The sequence below is a fragment of the Gadus macrocephalus genome, chromosome 19, assembly GCF_031168955.1.
Source record: "Gadus macrocephalus chromosome 19, ASM3116895v1".
Lineage (NCBI taxonomy): Eukaryota > Metazoa > Chordata > Actinopteri > Gadiformes > Gadidae > Gadus > Gadus macrocephalus.
Genome location: NC_082400.1, coordinates 9,799,531 through 9,821,664, shown reverse-complemented (window position 1 = coordinate 9,821,664; position 22,134 = coordinate 9,799,531). Strand labels below are relative to the sequence as shown.

General features: G+C 45.6%; 2 protein-coding genes across 2 annotated transcripts; both read left to right on the top strand.

Moving 5' to 3' along the window:
* Positions 1-52: 52 nt before the first annotated feature.
* Positions 53-6,224, top strand: ccdc62 (coiled-coil domain containing 62). The gene is made up of 10 exons (XM_060038523.1): positions 53-257; positions 567-733; positions 1,918-2,019; positions 2,397-2,568; positions 2,910-3,011; positions 3,232-3,320; positions 3,791-3,891; positions 5,519-5,627; positions 5,734-5,958; positions 6,083-6,224. The coding sequence occupies exons 1-10, from the start codon at positions 62-64 to the stop codon at positions 6,107-6,109; spliced, it is 1,290 nt and encodes a 429-aa protein (XP_059894506.1). The 5' UTR covers positions 53-61; the 3' UTR covers positions 6,110-6,224.
* A 193-nt stretch (positions 6,225-6,417) lies between these two features.
* On the top strand, positions 6,418-21,998 carry LOC132447620 (huntingtin-interacting protein 1-related protein-like). Its single transcript, XM_060038497.1, has 33 exons — positions 6,418-6,930; positions 7,204-7,267; positions 7,776-7,918; positions 8,382-8,438; positions 8,563-8,643; positions 8,845-8,921; positions 9,257-9,318; positions 9,598-9,738; positions 9,964-10,021; positions 10,173-10,248; positions 10,377-10,514; positions 10,844-10,957; positions 11,281-11,464; positions 11,812-11,900; positions 12,036-12,152; positions 12,295-12,396; positions 12,924-13,118; positions 13,571-13,681; positions 14,062-14,256; positions 14,898-15,045; positions 15,521-15,607; positions 15,959-16,066; positions 16,553-16,689; positions 17,800-17,910; positions 18,059-18,117; positions 18,244-18,274; positions 18,362-18,424; positions 18,969-19,069; positions 19,158-19,263; positions 19,825-19,948; positions 20,056-20,117; positions 20,600-21,496; positions 21,808-21,998. Exons 1-33 carry the CDS (start codon positions 6,853-6,855, stop codon positions 21,841-21,843), a joined length of 4,152 nt encoding a protein of 1,383 aa, XP_059894480.1. The 5' UTR covers positions 6,418-6,852; the 3' UTR covers positions 21,844-21,998.
* The last annotated feature ends 136 nt before the right edge of the window (positions 21,999-22,134 follow it).

The window sequence follows — 22,134 nt, the reverse complement described above, 5'->3', positions numbered from 1 at the left end:
AGAACTGCCTCTCAAAAACCTGACACAAAAAAAGAACCTTGTTTGTTTTGTTTTCAAACTGATGTCACCTGTGAGGGACTTTGAGAGCTCCACCATCCAGAGACAGAGGAGTGAGCTGCAGCTGATGATCACTGAGCTAAAGGACCGGGACAGGGAGCTGAACACCATGGCTGCCTCCCACCACAAGCAGCTCCACGCCTGGGAACAGGACCGCCAGCGAGTCCTTAGCCTGGAGAAGAGGTGCGCCAGGTCGGACGGTGAGGCAACAAACAGTCGGACATCGGTTCAATTCTACCGTCAGTTTTGCTGGCATTTCCTCCATTTACCAAACGACTCTGATGGTACAGAAAATAGGAAGAACGAGTTTATTAATTATATTTGAATGGTTAATATACAACTAATTATTGGTTATGCAGTATATTGTATATCTTATTAATATGATAAAATAAGAATAGCTATAGCTATGTAATACATAGCTATAGCTACAGTAAATTATAATTGATTGATTCAGGAAAAAACCACTGGATAAAGGTTCATAATAAAGGTTTATAATTGTCTCTGCACAGAAGAGCTCCAGAAGTGTGTGGGGGTGATCCGGGCCCTCACCAGGCGTGTCCGGGTGGTGGAGGCCAGGGACAAGGACCTCCAGACGGAGCTCAGCACCACCCAGCAGAAGCTTCAGCAGCTGGGACAGGAGCACCAGGACATGGAGCGAACCTCTAAAGACCTCCAGGTACAGCCAGATGGAGCTGGGTACGTTATGCAGCTCATATCAGCCCTACATTATAGCCTCCCTGTAGGCACACTTGAGGAGGATGTCTAGCCCCTACCTCTCTTCTATCAACGCACCACCAACAAAGTACCCTTCTCTACGGCACCACCAACAAAGTCCTCAAAAAACTTCAATATGTCCAGAACTCAGCTGCACGCCTCCTCACTGGTACCCGCTCCAGAGAACACATCACACCTGTCCTCCGTGAACTCCATTGGCTTCCAATTAAACACAGAATCAACTACAAAATCGTACTCATCACCTACAAGGCCCTCAACAGCCTAGCCCCCCCCTACCTTGCCGACCTCCTCCATCACCACGCCCCCTCCCGATTCCTCAGGTCCAATTCTGCCAACCTGCTACAAGTTCCACGGACTGAGCGACGGACTTGGGGTGATCGGGCCTTCTCAGTTGCTGCCCCCACCCTTTGGAATTCACTCCCCTCCCACATCAAAGTCTCTCCAACCCTCTCTTCTTTCAAATCTGCCCTCAAAACATACCTTTTCACACTAGCCTTCCCCACCTAACTCCCACCTTATTCTTCATGTTTAACCTCTGTTTTTCTTTTATTCCTAGTCTGTCTTACATAGTTTTTGATAGGGCAATATGTAAAGCGTCTTAGAGTACCATATTAAGCGCTATATAAATTTCATTTATTATTATTATTATTATTACCTGTTCATTAATGACGTGTATCTGTTCGCTTTTGATAAAAGTTTCTCAAATGTTATTCTAATTTAGGTTGCTTCATCAAGGGTGATCAAGGATCATTCGAGAGGAATGGTTTTAATAAAGCTTTGAAGAGGGGGAATCGCTTGTATTTTATCTGCTGTATTTATTATATTTAGGGTCAAACCAGTTTGCATATGACCTTGTTTTTACCGTTATTATTTAGCAGTATACGAAAACGAACCTTGTGACACAAAAAAAACTGAAGGATTTTTAATTGCACGTGGTTCATCAATTCATCAGACAGGGAAAGTAGAGACATGTCATGCACTCCCTATGCATTTAAATTCACTTCTTCTATCAACGATGTCATAGAAAGCAGTATAACCTTTCTGTTTGTATAATTCAGCCTTTAATCCTTTATTATAAGATATCAACTAATCAGTGTCAGTGAAGTTGTTTTCTATTTTCCGCAGGATAAAGACGCCAGCCTGACCTCCACGGTGCTGGCCCTGTCCTTTCAGGTGGGCTCCTTGCAGGTCAGGGAGGAGCAGCTCAGAGCCACGCTCCAACTCAAGGTACACACGCATGGAGGCCTACAGGGCCTTCACCGCCACGCCACCTAAACCTGCAGCATGTACTCTATTTTGGGTTCAAATGGATTTAAAGGAATTACACACCATCCATCCATGGCTAAATCAATCTAGAGTTCACTTTCTCTTAAACTCTTCTGTTCTGTGCATTCAAATAGAATATTAAATATTCCAAATGTTAATATTATTATTCCACACTTGTAAATATTGTTATGCAATATTCAAAATGTTTAAATATTAATATTCAACATTTTAAATATTTAAATATTCATACTTGCTTCCATGCTTGTAATTGTTTGCGAACCGATTGTGATTGAGAAATAATTGATTTACTGATTGATTATTGATTGATTGGCTCTCAGGAAAAGGACGTGCGTGAGGCCGCCGCCCACATGGGGGAGCTGAGGCTCGGCCTGCAGGACGTGGAGGCGTCGCTCGAGGAGAGCCAATCGCGGGCAGACCGGCTCCTGAGGGTGGTGGAGGAGACCAAGCGCCGCTACCGGGCGTACAGGCACGAGAACGCCGCCCTCAGAGGTGAGAGACTCCGGGAGCAGTTGGCAGCTGAGCTGCACCAGACCCATCCAAGGCTGTCGCTGACGTTGATGTTACTGAACTGAGGTTTCCTTTGAAGTATAAATGGTGGCAATTGTGTACCATCCTTTTGCTTATAATATTGTACTCATAACATGTTATTTTGTTAAGGTGACTGGGGTTCAAATCCCCATTGTCCGCAGTCTAACTGTAGGCAGCCTTGATCAATTATCGGAGATGAAACAGTTTTCACTGTCTTTCCCTTAGGAAAGACAGTGTGTCCATTTTCCATTGAGATGACCTGCGTCTTAGGACTACTTATTGTGCGTTTCCTGTGGTTACAGAGGACTTGCAGCAGCTCGTGACCCAAAGCAGTGCCCAGAGAGAGGAGATTATTCGCCTCAAACAGGAGCACCAGATGCTCTGCAGGGATCTGGCCTTGTCAGGTAAACCACCCATATCTTTAAACATACTAATTTAGACAGTTGAAGATGTGTGCTTATATTGCAGTTTGAGATTCACTTTATTACTCCCAGTAGGGGATGAGTCGTGTCCAAGGTAGACGATGTGGTAATAGGTTCCTGGTTGATATAATATGGTATCTAGTTGTGCTTTATGTATATGAGATGGTTCTACTTGACCGTGTGTAATGATGGTTGCTGCCAGGGGAGGGCGACAGCTGGAAGGATGAGTTGCTGGCGCTGGCGCGGTCCAAACAGGAACGCACAGAGTCTGAGCTTCACTGCCTAAGACAGGTGTATACACCTACCTTATCTTTATCCTGGACAAACCAGTCTCCGTCTGTCTGTCTGTCTGCTGTGTGTATACGTCATCTGTAAAGTGTATTTTTTTACATGGTGTGATATGGTTTAGTACTGTCAACATAGGGAGCTCTTTGTGTAACTTGCAGAATAGTTACAAGGTTTCCTCATTCCTGGTCCTCGCTGTGTTGACTGACGCCAGAGCTACCAGTCTGGTCTCACTACATACCTACCTGCTGTAGTACATAATCCGTCTTGGCTCTGACTGAGACACTTTTTCTGTTATACTCGTATACCCTTGAGAATTTTTGAGGGGATTTATTGTTACTAGAAATTGTCTCACTGGGAATTCTGGAGATATTTCGTGGGATTGTCTGTTTTTGAGAGATTAGTAAATTTTGTCTTTTACCTTGCTAAGTAAATACATTGAAACAGCCAAATAAAGCTTTGTGTCTTCCTTGTAGGTGTGTGATAATCAGCAGAGTGACCTGCAGCTGCTGCAGCTGAACTTGGAGACGGCCCGTGTGACACTGGGAGAGAGGAGCGGTCAGGAGTCTGTTGGCGGGTGATTGCATTCCAGACCAATAGGAAGGGAGCTCAGGATGTGTCACAAGCTCTAGTGATTTCATAAAATCTTCTTTCTGTGGCCTTAGGGGAGATACATTGATGCTGTCACTGAACATTCTGGAAATGTCTAAAGAGCAGCTGAAGTCGCCATGCAGCCAGGTCTTTAACAGCAATTTAAAAGCCAAACAAAACACCCTAAACGTGTTTCCATAAGCAACAAGGCGCAGTAAAATACAAAGAGAGCTAGACGATTCCATATCTGGGCTGTCCCTCAATGCAACCGATGTACCGATGACGTGTGAAATTATTAACCTCTCTTAACGCGACATGCCATCTCTTCCCCAGGCCATTCAGAATAGTAAATGCCCACCAGGAAATGGTAGAGGACCAAACTGTAATGGGTGCAGTTTCCATTCTGAGCGTGGATAATATATCGTGGTGCTCAGGGCAGATGCTGACCTACAGTCAAAAGGGCACATTGAAGGAAAAGATATAGGTCAAGGTCAACAAGAACAGAAATCATGATCACTGCTTACACCCAGTCAGGGTTTAGGACGTCATTCAAGCCAAAGTGTGACCACCTTGATGATTTTATTTTAGGTGATGACCTAGCGAGTCAGAACCTCCAGGGTAGCACTGTCCAACCAAGGTCCCAGGATGATAGTCTTGAGGAAGGTCCTGTTAATTACCTTGCAGCAGCACTAAGAGATGATTCTGACGAGGACCCGACAGAATCTGATTTCATCTGTGTTCGTTTTTGCATGGGTGAGGCTTAAGAGAGCAGACCTGGTAAGATGGCAAGCTATGGGAAAGGGAGTGATCCACAAGATCAGGCAAAGCTTTGTTCTTCGGCGACAGCCAGTATTGCAGAAGATGCCAAGACCTTTCCTTCAAGTTCCAACGAGGCAGCTAGTTCCGAGAGCAGCATTAAACAGATGGGGTCTCGACAGTAGGACACTTGGTCTCTCGACAACAATTGGGATAAGGAACGAGAAACGTCAAGCGTTGGATCTGATATCTCAAGTACGTTGATGAGCAGTAAGGATGAACGTGTGGACATGGAAGACTGCAGATTTTTCTCTTTTGAGAGCAGTGGTCAGCGGAGCAGGGCTGGACAGACGGATGATCGTTTTGGATCCAATAGAACCTCCGTCCCATAGTCTTCTTATAAACATGAGAAAACAACCCAGCAAATCAGAACCAGCTCATTTAAGATCGTTGCCACCGGCTACAAGAGTATATCTGGTACGATTACAGGGCGACCACTGATGTGCCCACACAAATGGGGCATACAAATGTTGGAAGGTTGATGGGTGTTGGAGAACCAGAGCCAGGGAAAGGTCATGATACCGGGGCAGATGTAAGGTGCGGGCTAGGGATGAATGTAGTGGCCTTGCTCATGAAAGCTCCACAGGGAAAGTTGTCCCCCGTACTGTCAATGGAGGTCAGGCCCCGAACTCCACAAGATCAAGACCACACACCTGGTAGGGAACTAGTCCACTAGGCATTTAATTCATAAGTTAGTGTAGCGTTGTAGTAAACATAGTCCAACAATGAAGCAGGGGGGCACCATTTAACGGTTCTGTATCCATGTAAAATACAATGTTTTGTCTTCTCTTTTACAGTCACGGCGATTCACTGACGTCTTCGCCGATGACGAGGAACTGTTGTTTGGCGAACAACACAAAACAGCCAGCTACAGCGGTCGAGCTCCTCTCCCACGCCTCCAACGATGTGAGACACCGGACCCGAACCCAACCCAATTCTTTCAAGACCATGGCTGTTATTATTTTGATTGTGAAAGAGTTGCTCACAGTTCTTCTTGTGCTCCTGTTTCCAGGGAAGGCATCCGTCCGTGTCCATCTGTCTGCAGCGGGCTCTGGATGACTCCCAGAACTCAATGGCCGGTCTGGTCTGTAGTGTTCTCAAACACAAGGGTTCTATGAAGAACCAGAACGATTTAGTCAGCCTGGACCTTAGCCACAACAGCGGCTTGAGTGAGGCCTCACACTGTCCCCACACGAGTCTGAAATCCTTGTGTTACAGTAGAACTTCAACAGACAAGGTAGATGTTTGTCGACTTGTCTCGGTTGAACTCCTCTGCTGTTTTTGTTTGGCATGAAGTGTTGAATTGAATGTGAAAAGTGTCCATCTGTGAGCTTGATTTTGTAATTCTCTTTTCCCACCAGGTCACTGAAACCCCACCCAAAGCGTGACTCCAGCACAGAGAGCTCAGAGATCTAGATTGAATTCAAGAAGGACATTCTAAGTATTAACCAAAGCAATGTTTACAATGTGCAGAATGATGTCACTATACTGTGCAACACAAACAATAACTACACTTTCAAACTGTACTGGCATACTTTATATTGTATTTGTGTATTTTTTTGGTGATTTTTTTTAAGTTATATTGGTGGTAATGAATACTTTTAGACTTTTTTATGAATTCTTGTTTTATACATCATTATGAAATGCAAGAGGTGAACAGTACGTAGCAATGGTTATTTTGAAGGTCTCTTTTTAACGTCTTAAGTGTGATTTGTCGCAGATTTATGGGCGGGGTGGTAAACCAGTCCTACAAGGCAGTTGCCTGGCTGTGTCCTCTCATTGTCATTCAAGTTTCACTGCATACAGACCATGCCCAGTGACTCATAGACTGCATCTGATGGATGGAAACTGTTTTTTAGTCTTTAGTCAGCCTATTCTAGACTTATTTTACGGAGATCCTTGAGTTAAAAAAAAACGGAATGTCGTCGTTGTTTTCATGATGTTACATTCAAGTTGTATTTACCATACTGGAATGTGGCAGGGTAGAGCGTAATTCAAAGGAAGTATTGCTGAGGCGTTCCTCAAACGCGTCGGGCGCATCTTCAAGAACCGACGCAACAGCGCACTGAACTTACAAATAACAGCTTGAGCGGTACGCAGTTTACACGTTTAGTGGAAGATACATTTCATCATGCTGAAATCAAAGAGCAAAGCTGATAAGACGGAAAAGGTTCTGGCGGCGGAGAAAGAGCAGTTTGGAAAACAGCAGGTAGGTCCTTTTCCTTTTCACCTACGATTTGATAAGGAAAGTTTATCCTGAGGCCCATGTCAGTAGGCTATTGTATGTAGTAGGCCTACATTGCTTTTCTCTTTTAAATAGGCCTATATAGCATATTCATTTTTAAAACATTGCTGCTTTAAACACAAACTATCATCGGTGATAGTTGGCCCAAAAGCGTACAGTAACGATAGCCTACTATACAAATGCATTGGCTAAACTGTTCACAATTGCTCCCCCTGGCTGACCCCCCTCCCGTTTCAGCTCCACAGCATCACCAAGACCCTCACCGCGGCCGAAACCCCACTCAAAGAAAAATATGCAAGGAGTATCCTTTGTTGTGTTTGTATACCTTTGTCGTGATGATGGGCTATACATCTAGTTGTTGGTGGGGAAAAGTCGATATATTTGCATATTATCATTTTGGATAACACAAAAGGATTATATTGTGTTGAGAATTAAACTATTTTTTCCCCACTGTAATTTACCCAGATCTACCCGTCATAACTAATTGGATAACCCTAATTTTACATATCTTGAATAAACTTTAAAATAGTAGATTTGTTGTAACTGCCAACATGAGTCCCTGGGAGGAGGGTCTGAGTTCCATCTGATGTTTCTTAATTTACCTCCTATGGAAGTATGGGGTTATATTCTAGGCCTCTGACACTCTGAGGCTCTTATTAATAATAATAATACATTTAATTTAGAGGCGCCTTTCAAGACACCCAAGGTCACAGGTTATTGTGACTAAGCACCATCCAAATAAAACTGGTATGGGAAAGGCTGCATTTCATGATGTTGTACAGGGTGTTTCCTTAACTACACGTGTGAAGACATCATCCTGGGCACACACAAGGAGAGTGGCGCCACCACCTTCATGTCCTACTGCCAGAACCTGCCTCTGTCCAGCAGCTCCGTGATCAGCTGGAAGTACTGCTACATGCTGCACAAGGTGCTCAGGGACGGACACCCCAACGTAAGGACACAAGGGCCACCAACCTCCTGACTCGAGAACTATCACTTGGAATGTCATGGTCATTAAGCAGATGCTGTTATTGATATTCAGGAGCAAGTATCAGTCAGGATTATTGCTCAATGATCCCTGTTCCCAGGGTTTGAACACATGGCCAGTCAATCACTAGCCACTACTAGACCATCCTTCCTTTACCACTAAAGGAAGGAACACACACCTACTACTAAATTCCTTTACTAAGTAATAAGATAAATCGTATTTCCAGTAGTAATGAAAGTAGCAGTAGTTGTTCTGGTTTCTAGTAGTTTCTATCCGTTACCTCTTATGTAATTTTTTGGGTTTTGTGGGGCCATTGAGAGAGACAGACTGAGATGCTCGGCTATATAAAAACACAACTGACTAAAGAAAATACCATTTCTCAAATATTATTCTGTGTATCTTTTTGTTGCTGTTGTTCAATGTACAGGCTGTTCGAGACTGCAACAGAAGGTCTCGCAATGTCCGAGATATGGGCATTCTGTGGGTGGGTACAGCACAAAAGATATATACTGATGACTAAAGATAATACACACTTTCTTTTTAAAATAGTTTACTTGCATTTCTTGAACTGAGAATTAATCGATCATGTAATGTTTTGAATGACCCAGGGAAACCTTCATGACCGATATGGACACCTTGTGGCTTTGTCCGCCAAGTACCTCTGTCTCAAAATGGAGTTTCACGTCAAGGTACATTCAACAACATACATTCCTCTAGAGAGCCCATTCAAGGCAGTAAATGTTGTCTCTATGATCATTGCAGCATTATTAGATTTTAGGTCATTGCCTAGTTTTGTTTTAGAGTCATTCAACAGTGATTTATACTACTACTGCTACTACTACTACTACTACTACTACTACTAGTTGTCTAACATGACATCTCATCTCCAGCACAAGTGTATCCCAGGCAACCTGGAGGCCAGCGACGAGGCTGTGGAGAGAGAAGCAGGAAGTGACAAGAACCAAGTGTACGTTGACACTCTCCACTTGCATTATTACTCACACGTTTTATGGTTTGTTGTGTTGTTGTTCACCAGCCCTACCTACTACTCTGGCAGTGTTAAGCATGATACATGTGTAATCCAGCGGTTGTTCATCATCATTATGTTTTTCATACTATAATGATCTGCTTGTTGATCTTGCACGTATCCTTAGTTCAGAATTTATAAATCAGTGAATACCAAACTGATACATGAAACAACTATTGCTATAAAACATGGCAGTGTGAAGCAGCCACCCTGACTCTGATGAATCTACACGGGTTCATATGTTAAGGTTGTCTGTCTCTATGTCTTTATCACAGGTTAGACATGACTCAGGAACTACTGGAATACTTGGATAATGGGCTGAAATTTGCTGACACAGGTTTGCCAATCACTGTTTACGATTTGTTTTTGTCAATTTGTATCCTTGTCCATTTTGGGATGTCATCTATTATTATAATTACAATATTTTTTATAATAATAAAGAAAATACTTAGAATTATTGTTGTCATTATTATTCCCATTATTATTATGTCATTATTATAATGATAGTTTCCCAAATGATAATACATAACACAAATACACTGCATTACATAATCACACTGTTACTCTGCTATTGCTGTTATGAATGATCCAACATGTCCTCTCTGGTTGACCTCAGTGCTGCGTCAGGTGGACGCTATCGGGGCTAAATCCACCACCGCCTCTGGCCAGTGCCGACTGGCCCCCCTTATCCCCGTCATCCTGGACTCCAGCTTCCTTTACCACTTCTCCGTCATACTGCTCTTCAAACTCCACAGCCGTGAGTTATTACCTTTCACTTCCTAATCATTTTAGTAGACGCTGTAGTCCCAATAGACATACAGGGATTCAATATGCATGGCATTAAGGCGCAGGTTTTAGGCCATCTTGCTCAAGGATGTAGACTGCAAATACTGGGAAACGAACTCTGTACCAAGTCGAACACCATAGCCACTTCACTTTTCTGCCCTCCTAAGACTCCATTCATATCCTGTTGTTGTAAAAGGTATTTCCCCGGATTCTCTTCTTGGACACAGAGAGAGATTTCGGGATCTGTTCACAAGGTATGTTTTATTGGTCGAGTTCACACCGTTATCTCCAATGTATGTTTTCATTGGTCGAGGACAAACTTTAAAAGTTGATCTTAAATCAATGTGGTCATTTGTTGCGTTAAACTTGACCGGTGCCAATGACATCTGTACTTGTTTCATTTAGTCTCACAGAGTTCTACAACCGGACTAGAGAAATTGAGTTCTTTAAAACCATAATTCAGATCCCAGACCTACCAGACGTGAGTAATGCCCCCGTAATGCACCCATCTCTTCCTCCACCTTCTGATATGCAGTTCTTTCAGGGCATGTCTTAACCTTAGAGCCATGTCAATGATGTTTCATCACACTGGTTCCTTCCCCCCAACAGTCCCCCCCGAACTTCCTGCGTGCCGCCGCGTTTGCTGAGTACAAGCGACCCGTGGTTGTCGTGGGCGACGGGGAGCCCCATGAGGAGGTGGAGGCGGGGGGGCAACCAGAGCCCCGGGACGCGCCCCAGAACCAGCAGGTACAGGGCTGGAACGTCAGGACGTCCCGTCGCACTGACCTCCTCCATCGGGGAAGCCTAGGGGCGTTGGGATGTTACTCATTATGTTGTTTAGTCACTATAACTCTATCATGGGATACCTCTATGATGCCAACAAAGATTTGTCATTATAGAGAGCGATTGTTGTGCTTTAAACAGCATTTCTCTTGGGAGACGTGAGAAAACAATGTTTTCATGTCTCTAGGTTAAGTTGTATTGGCGTATGGCGTATGATGTATGGCGGAGTATCGCCAACAAAACATCCCATGATGCCTTCAGTCCTAACCGATCGTCTGTCTCTGTTCGGCTAGTACTACTCCGTCAACCAGTACGGCCTCCCCGAGGCACAGGAGCAGAGGGAGACCGAGATCCTGAGGAAGGAGCTGCTGGTCCTGAAACCAGAGCTACAGCTCATCAAGACCGAGGTGGGTCCCTGGGGGGGCTGGAGTGAAGAGAGTCTCATGCACACATCACTCGCCTCATCTTTGGCCGGGTCAATCAACTGACCAGGCGCTAGCTAAAGAGCCTCTACTAACTTCATGTTCTGGTTCATTTAGCTACGCCGTACCGTAGTCCAAGACATCTTCCTCGGCGACTTTGTCGTTGAGACCTTCTCTTTGCGTATTCTTCGGCGTTGCCGACATCCCTTGACTGTTGTTAGACCTCGCCTGCGGTCGCGTGGGCTCTGGGTGTCCGCTGAACGACCCACGGACTCTGTACTGACGGTGACCCCCCCTCTCCTCCCCAGGCCCAGAGGTGTGTGATGGAGCTGAAGGGCCAGGTGAACCGGCTGGAGGCCCAGCTGGAGGAGCAGACCACCCACAAGCAGATGGCCCTGGTGGGCAACGAGCAGCTGAGGATGGAGGTGGAGGCGCTGCGCTGCACGGGCGTGGCCAACGCCGGCGCCCAGGTGGGCTACAAGGAGGCCGACAGTGAGTACAGCGGAGCGGCTTGCTAACATGTACATTATATGTTAGCGTTAACATGGATATGATGCGTGATCAGGGGGGTTTTGAACTAGGGCAGGATGATATGGTAAAGTTATAATCAAATGCCGTTGTATAGTCAAACTGAGGTTGGTCTATCGTAATTACGGTATGGTGATGCATTAGATTCAACAAAAGCCATTTTAAACCATTTTAAACAAACATTTGAACGGCATTATTTCTCATCAAAATGTATTAAGAGTACTAATCTGGCTATTCAATTGTTTCCTTAACATTGGTCTACCTGCATATATATTTTTTGTTTGACTGTCTGTTTGCTGTTGCTACCACAGCCAGGGCCCAAGCAGCAGAGATGCGCTTCTCTCAGCTGAAGGAGCGACACGCAGAGCTGGTGACCAGTCATGCAGACCTCATGAAGAAGGTAAAGTCGTTCTTCATCACCCAAATACGTTCTGCTGTGTGTTGACACATCTGGTTCTTTTAGTGTGTTGGATACTTTTGATTGGCGGTTCGTAGTATGAGCTCTAACCAGTGCTGTATTTGTGTCTGTTTGCAGAATGCAGAGACGGTTAGGGTGCTGTCAGGTATGAAAAACGACAAAGACGACATGCAAATCACTAAACAGCAGGTGTCTAATGAGTTGGATCGCATCCGGCAGGAAAACAGAGCACAGGTGAGGAAGGATCACTCATAACCTTTGACCCAAGGAAGAGGTCACACAATGTTGTATTATTACCTGTGTGCCAATGAATAGGTGGTGTTTTGTAGATTCATGTCCTGTGGTCGTTTGACTGATGTTCTCATGTCCCGGTCAGATGGAGAAACAGCAGCAGGAGATGGAGCGGATGAGGAATGATCTGTTGGTTCAAAAAGCAGAACTGGATCAGGCTCGGAGCGCTCTGGGGCAGAAGGAAATGGTATGAGAAAAGTGTAACTCTTAAAACAAATTAGTTAACTCTATCAAACAAATGTTTAACTCCATTGTGTAACTCTTAAAGGTCCGATGACATGCCACCAGGTGTGGTGTGATTAGCCGTTTTGGAAATCTGCCCCTTATGACATCACAGGTGGGTGTGTCCACGTAGATGTGTGACGGATAGATGAGTAACGTTTGCTACAGTCCACTGGGTAGGCTGGTAGACTGATCTATCCAGCACACATCTAGGTGGACACGCCCACCTGTGATGTCATAAGGGGCCGATTTCCAAAACGGCTTCGAACGGCTAATCACACCACACCTGGTGGCATGTCATGGGACCTTTAAAACAAAAGAAATGTGTAACTCTAAAATCCTTTTATTTTTTTTAAAGCAAAATATTGAACTCTTAAAACAGAACAAACGTGTTAACTCCAGAACTAATGTGTAAAACTACAAAACAAACGTGTATCTCCAAATGTGAGTCCACACAAAGCAGTCTCACTGACCCGCCCGGTCCCCCTGCAGGAAGGGTCCCAGCTGAGCGGCCTGCTGGCCGGGCTCCAGGCCGAGAGGGACATGCTGCTCCGCTCGGCCAGCGACAAGGACGCAGAGCTCAGCTCCCTCAGGCAGCAGGCCCACTCCCTGCAGAGCTCCCTCGACCAGGAGAGAGACCGGCACAGCAGGGAGATGGAGGCTCTGAGGGCTCAGCTGCAGCAACAGGTATGGACTGAGGTCACTGAGCCGGCTGGAGCTGTTTAAAATACAACTCAAACTTCTTAGTTAATCAAAACCCAGTGTCTAGTTCTTAAGTTTTGATCTACTGATGTGGTGGGTTCAGGCCGCAGAACACGAACACAAACACACTTATACACACACATTTTGAATATGCATTCATTTGTTTTGCATATATATCTTGTAACACACAGAAACATACATTTTACAAAATACAAACAAGCACTTGAATACATATGTATTGCTCTTACATACACTTTACATTCTTGAATGCTTATTGAAGGTTGAACGTTTTCTTGAAATACACACACAATGTTAATACATACACTGAAACATAAACACAACTTTTTACAAACACACATTTGAACAGACACTTATTTTTCATAAACGCATGCATTGTGCTAAACACATTGTGTTTAATAATGCTGTATTTCTCCCAGCTGGCGATCAACGCAGAGCAGAAGCTGGAGATCGACAGGCTGAGGCGAGAGCTGGACCAGGCCCGCATGCAGGCGTCCAACGCCAGCACCGCCCTGCAGACCAAAGAGATGGTAGCCCCTTGACCTCCTCACGCTTAGTCACTCACACCTTCAAGAGATTGGACCACAATACGGTTTTAAATTCTTGTTTAGACGTTGTTTGTTGGGTAACAACCGAAAGTACAAACTAAATCAAAAAATTGTACTCAACTGTGTGATTATAGACGCATGATCCGTAAAATAATATAAGTATCTAACACATTGTTAAGAAATTTATGTCGTTGTATCCCATTTTTACATTTGATGAAACTCTTTTTTGAAGCCCTTTAAAAGAGTCGTATTGATAATTAACATGAAGGTTGTGCTTGTGTCTGTGTGTGTGTGTGTGTGTGTGCATGTGTGTTCTGTGTGTGTGTGTGTGCGTACGTTGTGTGTTTGTGTGTGTTCCCCAGGTGGGGTCCCAGCTGAGCGGCACCCTGGCGGGCCTGCAGGCGGAGAGGGAGGTGCTGCTGCGCTCGGTGCGGGACAAGGACTCGGAGCTGGCCTCCCTCCGGCAGCAGAGCCAGCTCCAGCAGAGCTCCCTGGACCAGCACCGGCAGATGGCCGGCATGGAGCTGGGGAGCCTGCAGGCACAGCTGCAGCAGCAGGTAGAGATGGGGAGGTGGATGCACGGAGGGAGGGAGGGAAGGATGGATGGAGGGATGGGGATCAGGTAGCTTCAGTGGAAAACAAGCTGTTTTCAATCGACTTTGATGGGTTTTTTTCTCAATCAAATTTGTTTTTTAATGTTCACTAATTGTTACTAGTTTTATCCTATCTATTTTCCATTTTTTGATTAAATTGTTTTGTAGGGTTTGAAATCGTTAAGTGTTTTTGATACCATGGAAACTTGACAAAAACAATGTATTATCATTATAACTGATTATACGTTTTTTGCTGTATCATTTAAGTTATGTCAATGCACCGAGTACCATTCAGATACCCCACACCTGCCGTGCATTGAGCTCCGGGTGGATGTGAATCAACAGGACTCGAGAACCGCCTCTCTGATCCTAGGCTAGAAATCACAGATTTATATGAAAAATATAAGACTTAGTTTAGTTTAGTTGACAGGGATCATGCACAGAACAGGTTCTATACCAGAGTTGGCTGAATAGCTCATTGGCATTGTGGTCCCTTTGCAGGGACCACTCTTAGAGGGAGAAGAGAGGCTGTTGTAGGCCATGGTGGATGAGCAGGTAGAAGTGCTTGCCCGTCTGACCCCTGTGTGTCGTCGTCCCCCCCCCAGGCGTGCCGGGAGGGGGAGCTGACCAGGAAGCTGCAGGAGGAGCAGTTCTGTCTGCTGCAGTGCGCCGTGGTGGAGGCGGAGGGCATCGTCCTGGACGCCATGGCCAAGATCGACGACCCCATCCACGTCCGCTGCACCAGCTCCCCTGGTACCACCCCCCCCCCCCCCCCCCCCCCACTCCCCCACGCTAGTGATCTCTCTGTGTTGACGAGTTACCTCTGAGCAACTTCCTGCAGTGAAGTCGAACCATAGCTGGAACAACTGTTTGAGAGGATGAGTGAAGTTGTGTGTTATCTCAAACTTGGTGTTTGGTTTTCCTTAAAGTACGATTCTAGAATAACCATTTTGTTGTTGTTAATGGAGTAAGTACGATTTAAACCGAAAAACCTTCTATGATTGCCATCTAGTGGACACTTAAAAAATAATTTATTTATTAAGTATAATGTTACAAGGTTATGAGTTAAGTTACGTTAGCTTAAAGCAGACAACCTATGTTAACTCATAGCATATTGCAATAACAAGCACTTAAGTTCACATTCCACATCTTACTTTGCATTATTGGTGGCTGTTGGTCCTTGTCTGTCTTCTCTCTCACGTCCCCTCCATGTGGTTCTGCGGTCCAGACTACCTGGTGAGCAGAGCTGAGGTGGCGCTGGGCTCCATAGACAAGATGCACCAGAACCAGCTGGTCTACATGGGGAACATGAGTGGTAGGCTGGAGCTCATGTACTGACTGTGTACACTCTGCAGTGTGAGGGACTGTTCAATACTGTGTTAATACAGCGTTATGAGGCGTTCTCTCACAACAACAGTAACTGTAGTAGCCAATAGGAAAGGCTGAAGTATAGATAGAGGTACAATTATACTTATTTTAATATTAAATTGTGCATTATACTTTTATGTGCATTTTACAAAATACATTTTGGGAAATGATTTGTAAATAAAAATATTCAGTTCAGAGAGTATTTCAGGGTTAATAAAGTGTGTGTGTGTGTGTGTGTGTGTGTGTGTGTGTGTGTGTGTGTGTGTGTGTGTGTGTGTGTGTGTGTGTGTGTGTCTAGATGCCAGTGGTCTACTTAGAGCCGTCACCCAGTTCTCCCACCTGGCAGCGGACACCATCGTCAATGGAGCCGCAGCCTCCCACTCTGCACCCACTGACCACGCTGACCGTGAGACAGACACACACACGCACACGCACACACACACACACACACACACACACACACACACACACACACACACATACACACACATACTGACCACGCTGACGCTGAGACACACCCACTGACTACACTGACCGTGAGACACACACCCACACACACTGACCCCTATGACACACAGAACCACACACACACACTGACCCCTATGACACAAACACACACACACACACACTGACCCCTATGACACACACACACACACACAAACACACACACACACACATACACACACATACTGACCACTATGACGCACAACCATATTGACCACGCACACCATGAGGCACACACACACACACACACACACTGAACACGCTGACAATAATGTTACACACCGCTCTTACCGACCACGCTGATCCCGAGACACACACACCAACAAACGCATGCGTTGCTGTGTGTGTCAGCCTCCTGACTAGCCCTCCTCCACTCGGCGCGTTGCAGGTCTGACGGACGGCTGCCGGGACTGCTCCGCCCACTGCCTGCAGTTCCTGAAGGAGCTGAAGCTGCAGAGCACCCTGCCGCGCGCCGACCCCACCGCCATGCGCTACGCCGTCCAGAGGATCCTCGCCCTGGGACAGGTCAGCCAGCAGCCAATCACAAGCAGCGCACCGAGAATCAATGCTTAATGATCCTGGCAGCCTGAGAGATTCCGATTTTCTTTTCATGCTTATAATTCATTCAAAACATACAGTTTATACTGTCTGCATCCTTTTCTTTGGTGGTTCATAAGACGAGGCGTCAATTTGTTGAAAAGTTTGGTTCCGTTGTTGTTTTTCGGTTATGCCGCGTTTCCACTGCAGGGTGCGGAACGGATCGGATCGCAAAGGGGCGGTAGGGAGGGGGCAGTATAGCCCAGCTCAGTTCCGAGGTCGCGTTTCCACTGCCGACAGTACCCTTGGTGGTAGGCCGGATGTCAATCGCCGCGGCAGCTACGTAAACATCGTAAACAACGTCTTCCTCCGCAAGAATGCAGACGAACGTCTCCACCTCCTTGTTCGCCCAAGCAAGCTTTTTACGCGACATGTTAATTGTAAAGAATAATACCTTGAGGCTACTGTTTGTTTGTTTTTATCCCCGCGTCACCCGGAAGTGACGATTCTGTCGACCAATCAACGGAGGGGGGGTGTAGCTAGAATTCCAGGGTACCCTTTCAGGCGTCTGGTCTCGTTTTGGGTACCGCAACGGAGGAGTCCCTAGAATGGGGTCGGAACGGGTACGGCAAAGTCCGGGTCACGCCCACTTTTGGCGGTGGAAACGCGATCCGACCCGCACCTTTGCGATCCGATCCGTTCCGCACCCTGCAGTGGAAATGCGCCATTAGTGTTCAATTATCCTGGATCTTAACCAGAGATTGAAACATGAAATCAGCCAAAACATAACTACGGGTACATAAAAATTTACAAAAATGTGTGACCGTAATATCAGTTTAATAAACATGATAGGGAAATCACATTTTTCAGAAGCAAAAGTTGTTGTTAAAGAAATGTAACAAAAATGTAAAATGCAAACGTGATGGCAGTAAAACATATTTGAACTATGGACAATACAGCTTATAAACCTCTCTGATGTACTGTGTGTGTGTGTGTGTGTGTGTGTGTGTGTGTGTGTGTGTGTGTGTGTGTGTGTGTGTGTGTGTGTGTGTGTGTGTGTGTGTGTGTGTGTGTGTGTGTGTGTGTGTGTGTGTGTAGGAGCTGCAGCCCAGAGGGAGAGACGTGCTGAAGGAGGAGATGGGCGACATGGTGGACAAGGAGATGGTGGCCACCTCCACCGCCATAGAGGAGGCCGTGCTGCGCATGGACGTGAGGACACACACACACACACACACACACACACACACACACACACACACACACACACACACACACACACACACAGGACATGAGGCATGAGGAGTGAACTTTTCATGTGTGAATCAAATCCTGTGTGTTTTGTTGTATTTTTTTCTAGGAGATAATGAGCCAGGCCAGACGAGATACGACCGGAATAAAACTAGAAGTCAACCAGAGGTCAGTCAGTGAAATATATAAACTACTGTTAATCATTCATAATAAATAATTCATAGACATATACAAATCCGTGTGATCTTTCAATCAATCATTTAATGATTTTCTTTTCTACGTCCTTGGTAACAGTATTCTTGGGTCCTGTTCGGATCTGATGAAGGTGAGGTGTCTCCATGTTTATATCATAACTTTTAATTGGATGTATATTTAATCAGGTCGGTATTAATATTCATACCCCTCTCTGCAGGCCATTCATATGCTGGTGACTGCTGCGACCGACCTGCAGAAGGACATTGTGGAGAGTGGAAGGGTGAGTTGACATCAGGTTGTTGTTGTTGTGTATTTGCATGTATTAAGGGTTGCTTAAATTTCCGAACTATGACTGCGGAAGAGAAAATTCCCTTTTAAATCCTATTATGGAAAAAGGCAATGAATCGGTCAAACCACTGTCAAAGGAACAGCCCTCTGACTGTTTCTCTCCCTTTACATACACTGGTAGCAAAAATGTATGTTAAAGCATCTAAATATGCCTTTATCACAGAGGTGTCGCATAGAGTGGAGACAGGTGTAGCTCATTAAGTTAATTATTGTTTGTTAGCATGCCAGTGCCCTAATTAACGTCATGAGACACACCTGTGTTCTCCCCTGCTGTTGCATCTCTGTGATACAGGCTGGTAGTTTGTTGAACATGTTTAATGTCACATTTTAAACACACTGGGGTCCGCATATTTCTCTACAGTTACCTCTGCAGCGTTCTTGAATCCCTGTGTTGTCCTGGAATCTGGAGTGTTGAAGAATCGGTATTCCCCCACTGAGTCAGACTCTTAAGAACACCTCCATTAATCTCTCTGCAGGGGGCAGCATCTGCAGATGAATTCTACGCCAAGAACTCCCGCTGGACCGAGGGTCTGATCTCAGCCTCCAAGGCCGTCGGCTGGGGGGCCACCCAAATACTGTACGTCCTCACAAACAACCCTTTGTTCAAACCTCTGAGGCTAAAGAATGGCTCCCTCATTGATACTTATAATACCCTTGTCTTTCAGAGAGTCGGCCGACCGAGTCGTGTCGCACAACGGTAAATACGAGGAGCTCATCGCCTGTTCACATGAGATCGCAGCCAGCACTGCCCAGCTGGTGGCGTCTTCCAAGGTACGAAGTTCACTAGCGTCTCACTACATTACAACATGTTCACTAGCGTCTCACTACATCACAACATGTTCACTAGCGTCTCACTACATCACAACATGTTCACTAGCGTCTCATTACATTACAACATGTTCACTAGCGTCTCATTACATTACAACATGTTCACTAGCGTCTCATTACATTACAACATGTTCACTAGCGTCTCATTACATTACAACATGTTCACTATCGTCTCATTACATTACAACATGTTCACTACCGTCTCATTACATTACAACATGTTCACTACCGTCTCATTACATTACAACATGTTCACTATCGTCTCATTACATTACAACATGTTCACTACCGTCTCATTACATTACAACATGTTCACTACCGTCTCATTACATTATGACATGTTCACTACCGTCTCATTACATTTCAACATCTTTGCTCATATTCAGAGTGCGCAGATTCATCCGGTTCCCAGGCGATCAAATCAGGGTATTTGCCCAACATTTGAATCACTCAACACATTCTCATCAATAACCTGTGTTATGTTGTGTTTCGTGGGGTTCCCAGGTGAAGGCGGACCGCAACAACAAGAAGCTGTACACGCTGCAGCAGGCGTCCAGACACGTCAACGACATGACCGCCGTCGTGGTTACCTCCACCAAGCACGGACAGCAGCAGGTCACGGAGAAAAGTGAGCGGGCCGTGCTTAACACACAGCAGCACCAATGCTAGGAGGAGTACGATATAAAGTACGGTGTAATGTTCCTAACATTTCAAATCTTTTGTGTTTCCTGGTAGCTCCGATGGACTTCACTGGAAGGTCTCTCATCAAGCTCAAAAAGATGGAGATGGAGGCTCAGGTTTGTGGTGATGTCATTCTTCAGAAACGTCCTGTCAATCCACAAATTGCTTATGACCCTCATTTAACACTTCCATTTTCCATGAAGAAAAGGAACAGCATGTACTTTTAACTGGCTCAGAGGCTAGAGCCTATGTAGTCAAATGACCTAGTATATAAGCATGAATAATAATATGTGAATGTATGATATATACTTTTTAAAACTATTTTTGAAACAATTTCCTTTTAAAAGGCTATTTTAATACCAAATGGGCACAATATATTGATAACATCATTCAATACTAATCTATAGTAGTGCTACTTGATTAGAGCTAATCAAAGCATCAATGCACACTCCTGCCGGGCCCCTCCAAAGCCCTTCCCTTTAAAGACCTACCCGGGTATAAACCCGTGTGGGATGACCAGAGAACGGTCGGTTTCCCCTCCGCCACGCACCGTACCACGGAGGTTGAGAGGGTGTGTGTTCCCCGCTCCTCTCCTCAGGTGAAGGTGCTGGAGCTGGAGAGCGAGCTGGAGCAGGAGCGCGTGCGCCTGGGGGAGCTGAGGAAGAAGCACTACGACATGGCTGGAGACCACCAGGGGGAGCCAGAGAGAGGAGGGGACGGGGACGGGGACGGAGCGGACAGCTTCCCTCCTCCGCCTCCTCCCACACTACTACCTGAGCTCCCCTCCGCCCACACACAGCCCTACCAGAGCAGCACCTCCGCCGCCGCCACCACCAGCACCACCACCACCACCCAGGGGCTCGGCAACAGCAACCCCTTCCTCAAAGCCCTCACAGGGGCGTCGCTCGCGCCGTCGCCGCCGTCATCATCGTCGCTGTCATCGTCCGCAACGGCGGCGTCTACGCCCCTTTCGACGTCCCAGTTGTTCACACCAACGCCTCAGCCCTACACTGCTGGTCAGCCCTTCGCACCTGGTCAGACGTATGCACCGTACACACCGTCTACCCAACCGTACACACCGTCTACCCTATCAAACACACCCTTCGCCCTATCAAACACACCATCCACCCTCTCTTACACACCATCGACCCAGCCTTACATACCATCGGCCCAGCCTTACACACCCTCCGCCCTATCAAACACACCCTTCGCCCTAACAAACGCACCACCCAGCCTCTCTTACACACCATCACCTCAATCCTATCTCCCGTACACGCCGAATCAGTCTTTCACCCAGTCGACGCCCAACGCGGCGTTCAACCCCACCCAAAGCTCCACCAAACCTCAGGGCTATTTACCACCACCACTCCCAACGCTGACCGTCCCCACGTCCTTGAACCCGGTCTCCAAACAAAAGACGACTCCACAGAGCAGCCCGACGCCCGCCCGGAGGCCGAACATCTTCACCAAGTCGGGCAACCTCTTAAAGAACGCGGTGAGCATAGAGGCTGTCTCCTGTTGATGATGGCATCTATTGATGAACGGTGATTTAGAATAAGGGTTTGTTATTGTTTGTTCTATACCCAGATTTCATAAATAGAATATTGAAATGCGACATTAATAAGGGGATTGCTCCTTTAAGACATTTTAATGCAACGATGAGTAGTGATTATAGGCAATTCATGTTTAACTAATGCCTACATAGGTAGAACACTCTGTACTCTTCTGTCCTTACCATATTTTGTGTGTATATTTTCTGTTTCTCTGGTATTATTTATTCACCTCTCTTTTCTGTTATATTTATAGTTCAGAAAAAGTGAGGCTGGAAGCGGGGAATCCTGACTGGAACACGCCTGGACTCATAAATCTACCATCTGCTCAGAGCTTCAAATGTTCTAAATAAAATATTGTATGCATAGAGCTTTTATCTCTGTATTTCACCTCTCTTTGTAATAATTTTGTGGAAAGAATTGTCATTAAAGTTCATCAAATTGTAATTCATCAGAAGAAATGTTTATTTATTACACTTGGTCTGCCTAGAATTTTCATCTGCAATTAGTTTATTAAAGAATAATAAATAGGCTTATATCTATATAGGAACAGCTTTATCTATATTTATTCATAATACATGAT